The sequence below is a fragment of the Aotus nancymaae genome, unplaced genomic scaffold, assembly GCF_030222135.1.
Source record: "Aotus nancymaae isolate 86718 unplaced genomic scaffold, 86718_ANA_hifiasm-v0.15.2.pri h1tg000011l, whole genome shotgun sequence".
Classification (NCBI taxonomy): Eukaryota; Metazoa; Chordata; class Mammalia; order Primates; family Aotidae; genus Aotus; species Aotus nancymaae.
Window position 1 is genome coordinate 14,465,747 of NW_026988422.1, and position 10,000 is coordinate 14,475,746.

General features: G+C 37.1%; 1 protein-coding gene across 1 annotated transcript in view; it reads right to left on the bottom strand.

The window, feature by feature from the left end:
* LOC110567868 (cilia- and flagella-associated protein 44-like) overlaps positions 1-9,679 on the bottom strand; it is a 30,544-nt gene extending 20,865 nt beyond the window's left edge. The window contains exon 1 of the mRNA XM_064374611.1: positions 9,590-9,679. Within this exon, the coding sequence (XP_064230681.1) occupies positions 9,590-9,595 (6 nt within the window). The 5' untranslated portion in view covers positions 9,596-9,679. The remainder of the gene's footprint in view (positions 1-9,589) is intronic.
* Between the last annotated feature and the right edge of the window lie 321 nt (positions 9,680-10,000).

The window sequence follows — 10,000 nt, forward strand, 5'->3', positions numbered from 1 at the left end:
GGACACACTGGGAGATCATTTGAATCATGGGGCAGTTTTCTGCATACTGTTGTCGTGGTAGTGAATATGTCTCATGAGATCTGATGGTTTTATCACGGTTTTCACTTTTGCATCTTTCTCATTTTCTCTTGCCACTGACATGTAAAAAGTGCCTTTTACTTCCTGTCACGATTCTGAGGCCTTCCCAGCCATCTGGAAGTGTAAGTCTAATTAAACCTCTTTTTCTTCCCAGACTTGGGTATGTCTTTATCAGCTACATTAAAATGAACTAATACAGTAAATTGGTACCAGTAGAGTGGGGAGCTGCTGAAAAGATACCCGAAAATGTGGAAGCAACTTTGGAATTGGGTAACAGGCAGAGGTTGGAACAGTTTGGAGGGCTCAGAAGAAGACAGGAAAATGTGACAAAGTTTGGGATTTCCTAAAGACTTATTGAATGGGTTTGACCGAAAGCCTGACAGTGATATGCACAATAAGGTCCAGGCTGAGGTGGTCTCAGATGGAGATGAGAAACTTGTTGGGAACTGGAGCAAAGATGACCCTTGTTATGTTTTAGCAAAGAGATGGTGGCATTTTTGCCCCTGTCCTAGAGATTTGTGGAACTTTGAACTTGAGAGAGATGATTTAGGGTATCTGGTGGAAGAAATTTCTAAGCAGCAAAGCACTCAAGAAGTTAGTGGGTACTGTTAAAGACCTTCAGTTTTAAAGGGAGACAGAACATAAAAGCTTGGAAAATTTACGGCCAGGAGAGAGTAGGGCCAGCTTCCCAGTGGGACTGGGGCACATCCTCTCTGCAAGCCCTCCTGCCTGCCAGTCACTCCCAGGGCCCATGCCTTGCCACCCTGCAGGAGCAGGTCCCCAGCACAGCCCCTGCAGCTCAGCCTGAGTGCATTGCTGCACCTGAGTAGTTTCCTGGTAACTGCAGAGCAAATCAGATTTCCAGGGCTGTGGATCACCACTCAAGAGTATGGAGCCAGCATTTGAGTTGGGGAGGAGCCCTCACTCTCAGAGTACTGAGAAGGATGAGACGCATGGATTCCTGGGCTGGAGTGACAGTGGGGCTTTCCTCCCTTTGCAGGGCCAGTCCAGAAAGAATGTGGCATATCTCCCTGCTACAGTCTTTGTGCAAGGGGGTCCCATGGCTTGGAACGCCCAACAACAACAACAAAACACAGGTACAGTGCCAGTAACTGGAGAGGGCTCCCCCAAGGCCCAGGAGTGGACCTGGTAAGTGGGCCATCTCTCCCACTCCTTCACCCCTACTTCAGAGCACACCTGCAAACACAAAGAAGTACTAAAGAGCTGTGCCGCTGGGTATTAACGCAGCTACTGGCCACTACTCTTAAGTGCCATCTACTGGACTGCGGCCCAAACTACAACATCAAAAATTATTCTGCTAATAAACACATCTGTGAAACCAAGCACAACAATTCGCCACACACAAAGATCCTATACAGAGCCCTTGGCCTTGAAAACATCCATAAATGTCACACCTGTAATCTCAGCACTTTGGGAGGCTGAAGTGGGTGGATCACGAGGTCAAGAGATCAAGACCATCCTGGCCAACATAGTGAAACCCCCACTCTACTAAAAAAATACAAAAATTAGCTGGGCATAGTGTAGCCCCAGCTACTCAGGAGGTTGAGGCAGGAGAATTGCTTGAACCTGGGAGGCAGAGGTTGCAGTGAGCCGAGATTGCGCCACTGCACTCCAGCCTGGCGCCTGGTGACAGAGCGAGACTCTGTCTCAAAAAGAAAAGAAAACATCCATAAATGAAGCCAACTGACTATAATTAACTTACACCACAATTAAAAAAACAGCAGCTCTCCCAGATGAGAATCAGCATAAGAACTCCAGCAACTCAAAAATACAGATGTTCCCCTTTCCTCCAAAGAAGTCTACTAGCTCCCCAGAAAAAGTTCTTAACAGTCTAAAATGACTGAAATGACAAACATGAAGTTCAGAATCTGGATGGCAAGGAATCTCATTGAGATTCAGGAGGTAGTTGAAACCCAATCCAAAGAATTCAGTAAAATGATCCAAGAGCTGAAAGATGAAATAAGAAAGAAAAACAAACTTTTTAAAGTTATTAAATCAAACCATTTTAAGAAACAAGAAAACCAAACTTATAGAGCTAAAAAACTCACTACAAGAATTTCATAATACAATTGGAATATTAACAGCAGAATAGACTAAGATGAGGAAAGAATCTCAGAGCTTGAAAACTGCTTCTTTGAATCAACTCAGTCAGACAAAAATAAAGAAAAAAATTTAATGAACCAAATCTCTGAAAAATATGGGGATATGGGGTTCTATAAAGAGAACAAATCTATGATACATTGGTACTCCTGAGAAAGAAGGAGAATAAGCAACTTGGAAAATATATTTGAGAATACATTCCACAAAAATTTCCCTAATCGCATTAAAGAGTTTAACATACAAACCCAAGAAATACAAAGAACCCCAGCTAGATACTATACAAGATGACCAACCCAAGGCACATGGTCATCAGATTCACCAAGGACAATGCAAAATTTAAAAAATCTTAAAGGTAGCTAGAGAGAAATTTCAAGTCACATACAGAGGGAACCCTATCAGGCTAGCAGTAGACCGCTGAGCAGAAATCTTTCAAGCAAGAAGAGATTGGGGCCCTATTTTCAGTGTCCTTATAAAGAAAAGAAATTCCAACCAAGAATTTCACATCCTGCCATACTACATTTCGTAAGTGAAGGAGAAATAAAATCCTTCTCAGGTAAGCAAATGCTGAGGGAATAATTTCAACTAGACCAGTCTTACAAGACGTCCTTAAGGCAATGTTAAACATGGACTCAAAAAAAAAAAAAAAAAATACCTGCTACCACAAAAACACACTTTAGCACACCGCTGACAGGCACTATAAAGCAGCTACAAAATCAAGCCTACATAACAACCAGTTAACATCATCATGACAGGATCAAAAATCACACATATCAATATTAATTGAATGTAAATGGGCTAAACACCCCACTTAAAAGTTAAAGTGCCAAACTGGATAAAAAGGCAAGAACAAACCATCTGTTGTCTTCAAGAGACCCATCTCAGATATAATTATATCCATTGGCTCAAAGTAAAAGGATGGAGAAAGATCTACCATGTAAATGGAAAACAAAAAAAGGGCAGGAGTTTCTATTCTTATATTGCTAAAACAGACTTTAAACTAATAAAAATTAAGAACGATAATGAAGAGCATCACGTTAATAAAGAGTACAATCCAACAGGAAGACTTCACTATCCTAAATATATATGCACCCAACATTAGAGCATGCATATTTATAAAACAAGTTCTTCCTGGCCTACAAAAAGATTTAGACAACCACATAATAATAGTGTGAGACCTCAGCATCCCACTGACAGCATTAGACAGCTCATCAACCCAGAAAACAAGAAAACTCTGGACTTAAACTCAACACTTGACCAATTGTACCTAATACATATCTACAGAACACTCAACCCAACAACCCAGAATATACATTCTTCTCATCTGTACACAGAATGTATTCTAAGATTGACCACATGCTTGGTCATAAAGCAAGTCTCAATAAATTGAGAAAAATTAAAATCATACCAAGCACACTGTTAGACCACAGTGCAACAAAAATAGAAATCAATTTCAAGAAGAGCTCTCAAAACTACACAAAGACATGGAAATTAAGCAACTTGCTCCTGGAGAACTACTCAATGAACATCAAAATTAAGATAGAAATTAAACAATTTTTTGAACCCAATAAAAATAGGGACTCAAGATACTGAAATCTCTGGAATGCAGCCAAAGCAGTGTTAAGAGGATAGTTTATATCCCTAAATGCCTTAATCACGAAATTAGAAATATCTCAAATTAATTTAAAGGAACTAAGGGAACAAAGAACAACCCCAAAGCTAACAGAAGAAAATAAATAACTATAATTACAGAAGAACTTAATGTTGAGATATAAAAATCCATACAAAAGATTCATGTGACCAAGAGGTTTTTTCAAAAAATAAACAAGACTGATACATCACTAGTTAGGTTAACAAAGAAAAGAAAATGAGAAGATCCAAATAAGTACAATTAGAAATGACAAAGATGGCATTACAACTCATCCCACAGAAATACAAAAGATACTCAGAGACTATTATGAACACTTCTATGCATACAAACTAGAATGGATAAATTCCTGGAAATACATAATCTCCCAAGATTGAATCAGGAAGAGATTAAAAGCATGAATAGAACAATATTGAGTTCTGAAATTGAATCAGTAATAAAAAATATGTAACAATGAAAAAAAAAAAAAAGAAGCCCTCGGTCAGATGAATTCTTGGCTGAATTCTACCAGACATACAAAGAAGAATTGGTACCAATCCTACTGAAACTATTCCAGAAAATTGAGGAGGAGGTGTATCAGTCAAGGTTCTCTAGAGGGACAGAACTAATAGGATGGATGGATGGATGGAGGGACAGAACTAATAGGAAGGACGGATAGCTAGCTAGCTAGCTAGGAAGATAGATAATAGATAGATAGATAGACAGGAGTTTATTAAGCATTAACGCACACATCACGAGGTCCCACAATAGGCTGTCTGCAAGCTGAGGAGCAAGGAAAGCCAGTTCAAGTCTCAAAACTGAAGAACTTAGAGTCTGATGTTCAAGGGCAGGAAAGGTCTAGCATGGGAGAAAGATGTAGGCTGGGAAGCTAGGCCGGTCTAGTCTTTTCACATTTTTCTGCCTGCTTTATATTCTAGCCATACTGGCAACTGATTAGATGGTGCCCAGGCAGATTATGACTGGGTCTGCCTTTCCCAGCCCACTGACTCGAATGTTAATCTCCTTTGGCAGCACCCTCACAGACATGCCCAGGATCAATACTTTGCATTCGTCAATCCAATCAAGTTGATACCATCACAGGAGGAATTCCTCCCTAAAATATTCTATGAAACCAGCATCATCTGATATCAAAATTTGGCAGAGATAAGATGAAGAAATAAAACTTCAAGCTAATATCCCTGACGAGCATAGATGCAAAAATCTTCAATAAAATACAAGCAAACCAAATCCAGCAGCACATCAAAAGGTTAATTCACCATGACCAAACAGGCTTTATTCCTGGGATGCAAGCTTGGTTAACATACATAAATCAATAAATATAATTCAGCACATAAACAGAATTAAAAGCAAGGCGTGATCATCTTAATAGATGCAGAAAAGGTTTTCAAGAAAATCCAACATACCTTCATGATAAAAATCCTTGACAGACTAGGCATCAAGGAAACAGACCTCAAAATTTTAAGAGCTCTCTATGTCAAACCCATATAGCCAACATCATAATCAATGGGCAAAAGCGAAACCATTCTTCTTGAGAAGTGGAACAAGGCAAGGATGCCCACTCTCACCATTATATTCAACAAGGTACTGGAAGTCTTAGCCAGAGCAATCAGACAACAAAAAGAAACAAAAAGCATCTAAATAGGAAAAGAAGTCAAACTAATTCTCTTTGCTTATAATATGATTCTATGTTTAGAAAACCCTAAAGATTATGAAAAAGCTACTAGAACAGGTAAATATTTTTAGCAGAGTTGTAGAATACAAAGTCAGTAGCATTTCTATACACCAATAATGTACAGTCTGAGAGCCAAATAAAGAACATAATCCCACTTACAATAGTGACAATAAAAATGAAATACCTAGGAATATAGTTAATCAAAGAGGTGAAGGATCTCTACAAGGAGAACTACAAAACACTGCTGAAAGAAATCAGAGATGACAAAAATAAATGGAAAAATATACCATGCTCATAGATAAGAAGAATCAATATCATTAAAATGGCCATATCTCCCAAAGCAATCTATAGATTCAATGCTACTCCTATCAAATTACTAATATCATTTTTCACACAACTAGAAAAAACTAAAAACTATTCTAAAATTCGTATGTAACCAAAAAGGAGCTCAAATAGCCAACACAATCCCAAGCAAAAGAACAAAGCTGGAGGCATCAACACATTACCTAACTTCAAACTACAAAGTCATAGTAACCCAAACAGCACAGTACTGGTACAAAAACAGGCAGATACATAGACCAAAATAACAGAACAGAAAACTGAGAAATAAAGTTGTACACCTACAATCATCTTATCTTCAACAAGGTTGATGAAAACATGCAATGGGGAAAGAAGTTCCTATCGATAAATGGTGTTGGGATAACTGGCTAGCCACAGACAACCTATAGAATGGAAAAAAATATTTACAAACTATGCATTCAACAAGAGACTAATATCCAGAATCTATAGCAAAAAGCAAATAACTTCATTAAACAATGGGCAAAGGACATGAACAGGCACTACTCAAAAGACAACATACAAGCAGGCAACAAACATGAAAAACTGTTCATCATCACTAATCATTAGAGAAGTGCAAATCAAAACCACAATGAGATACCATCTCACACCAGTCAGAATAACTATTATTAAAAAGTCAAAAACAAAAAAATACAAGAGGCTAGTGAGGCTATGGAGAAATGGGAGCACTTATACAACATTGGTGGGAATGTAAATTAGTTCAGCCACTGTGGAAAGCAGTTTGGAGATTTCTCAAAGAACTTAAAAACGAGCCACCATTTGACCCAGCAATCCTATTACTGGGCATATACACAAAGGAAAATATATCATTATACCAAAAAGATATGTGCACTCATGTTCACTGCCATGTGCATTAGTCTGTTCTCATACTGCTAACAAAGACGTACCCAAGATGGAGTAATTTATAAAGGAATAAGGTTTAATTGACTCATAACTCAGCATGGCTGCAGATGCCTCAGGAAACTTACAATCATGGTAGAAGGGGAAGCAAACATGCCCTTCTCCACATGGCAGCAGGAAGAAGTGCAGAGTGAAGTAGTGGGGAGAAGCCCCTTATAAAGCCACCAGATCTCATGAGAACTCACTCGCTATCACAAGGATACCAGTATGGGGGTAACCGCCCCCATCAATTACCTCCCACCAGATCCCTCCCATGACATGTGAGGATTATGGAAACTACAATTCAAGGTAAGATTTGGGTAGGGACACAGTCAAACCACAACACCACGCTATTCACAACAGCAAAGTCATGTAATCAACCTAGGAGCCGACTGGACAAAAAAAATCTATGTGTACACCACTGAATACTACACAGCCATAAAAAAGAATGAAATCATGACCTTTGCAGAAAAATGGATGGAGCTAGAAGCCATCATACTAAGCGAATTCACTTAGTAAGGAACAGAAAACCAAATACTACATATTTTCATTTATAAGTGAGAGCGAAAAACATCGAGCATACATGGACATAAGCATGGGAACACTAGACACTGCAGATTATTAGAGTGGTGAGGGAAGAAGGAGGGGGGCGTTGGTTGAAAAACTGCCTATTTGGTACTATGCTCACTATCTGGGTGCAATATACCAATGTAACAATCCTTCACATGTGTCCCCTGTATTTAAAATAAAAGATGAATTTTTTTTTAGAAAAAAACGAATGCAATGGGTAATATTACTACAGACCCTGTAGACACTAAAGAGATAAGGCTATTCATGCATAAATTTGGCATCTTAAATGAAATATACCAACTCCTCAAAAAAACCCACAAACTACCATGACTCACCCAATATGGAATAGATTATTTGAACAGCCCCGTAACTATTAAGAAAGTTGAATTTGCCATTTAAAAACTCCCCCAAAAGAAATCTTCAAGTCCAAATACTTTTACTGGAGAATTCTACTTAATGTTTAAAGAATAATTACCACCAATTCAACACAAGATTTCCAGAAAATCAAATGGAAAGGAAAATCTTCTAATTCACATTATGAAGCTAGTATATCCTGATACTAAAACCAGACAAAGACAGTACAAAAAAGAAAAACTACAGAAAAATAATCTTCATGAATATAGAGAAAAATTTCTTAATGAAATATTAGCAAATAGAAGTCATCAATATATAAAAGGAATTTCTCACCATGCCAAGGAAGGTTTATTTTAGAAATGCAATTCTGATTTAATAATCCATAATCAGCCAAGGTAATCTATCATATTAACAAGCTAAAAAGGAAATCACATGATCATCAATCAATGTAGACAGGCATCTGACAAATTTCCACCACCAATCATGATAAAAATTCATGAAAAAGAGGAACAGAGAGGAACTTCCTCAATAGAGTATCTATAACATACCTACAGGTAACATTATACTTTACATTGAAAATCAAGCAAGAAGGTCAGCTCTCAGCACTCTATTTAAACATAGTACTGGATGTTCTAGCCATGCAATAAGGCAAGAAAATGAAATAGGCATACTGATCAGAAATAAATGAAACTGCCAACATTTTATTATTTATAAGATGAAATTATTAGGTGAAATTATTTTGCCATTATTAAAAGAAATGTCAAAAACCACAATTACTGTTGCACCAATATAATATCATCTCCATAGAAATTCCTAAGGAATCTACTAAAACCTCTTAGAACTAATAAGTAAGGTTACAGGATATAGCTAAACATGTAAAAATCTATTAGTAGCATTGAACAGGAGGATACTGAGATTAAAAATACAATATCATTTAAAATCACTAATAAAGGAAATATGTGTAAATCTAACAACACAAATTATATATTGAGAACTATATACAATTTTGATCAAAGAAACTGAGGTTCTAAATAAATAGAGACATATTGTGCCTTGTAATAGAAGACTCAATGTAGTAAAGATACCAGTTGTCTCCAATTAAATACACACTTTTAACACAATTACTATCAAATTTCCAACAAGATTTTTTATTGATATAAACAAGATTATTCTAAAATATGGAAATACCAAGGAACTAGAACAGCTACAACAATTTTACAAAAGAATAATAAAGTAGGAGGAATTAGTCTACCTGATTTAAGGGCTCAATATGTAGCTACAATAATCAAGACTGTAGTATTGGTGAAAAGATTGACACATAGATCAATGGAACCGAATACAGGACCTAGAAATATCCACACAAAGATGCCCAAATGATCTTGACAAAGATCAAAGCAATTCAACTGAAGAGAGACAACCTTTTCAATAAATGATACTACAGTAAATGAAAAAGGCAAGCTATATACAAGGAAAAAATATTTCCAAACCATATATCTGACACAGCACTAATATATAGAATATGTAAAGAACTCTGAAAATTCAACAGTAAAGCAAACAATCCTATTGAAACACAGGCAAAATGAGACATTACACCAAACAAGATATACATATGGCAAATAAACACATAAAAGATGTGCTTATTAACTTAAACTACACTATGTTAACTCATACCAGACACACAAAAACACATGGGTACATGTGCAAACACACGCACACACACACCCACACACACAGATTAACTCCAAGTGTTTGAAGACCTTAAGGTTTCTGTCTTCTCCTCTTTAACCCCTACAGTGTCTCTACATTGTCTGTGTTATAGTGAAGAAAATAGGGTATCTAATAGGTCCCTTAGTTACTCTCTATTTCATGTTAATGAGAGAAAATAGGATCATATGTAAGAAAGAAATACAAACCAGCATCTCCTTCAACCTCTTTTTTCTTTACCCGTTTAATCTTCTTTTTTAGAACCTTCATGAGGAAGTTTGCAAATTTATTGTTTTCTCCAATGGCTGTTTGAAAACCAGCATAGAGTGCCTTTTCTTGCTCCTGGAGTTTGGTGATTTCATTCTTTTTCTCTTCCATCTCTTTAAGAGTTTCGTTTATTTTCCACTAAATGAATAAAAACAATGACAAATGATAAACATTTCTGATAAACCAAGTTCAGAGAGCAATGTGCTTTACAATGCAAGGTTACAGTTAACAAAATATTTTTTAAAACTTCTTAAAAAGAAGTTTGCATTTCTGGCCAGGCATGGTGGCACACGCCTGTAATCCCAGCACTTTGGGAGGCCAAGGCAGGCGGATCATGAGGTCAGGAGATTGAG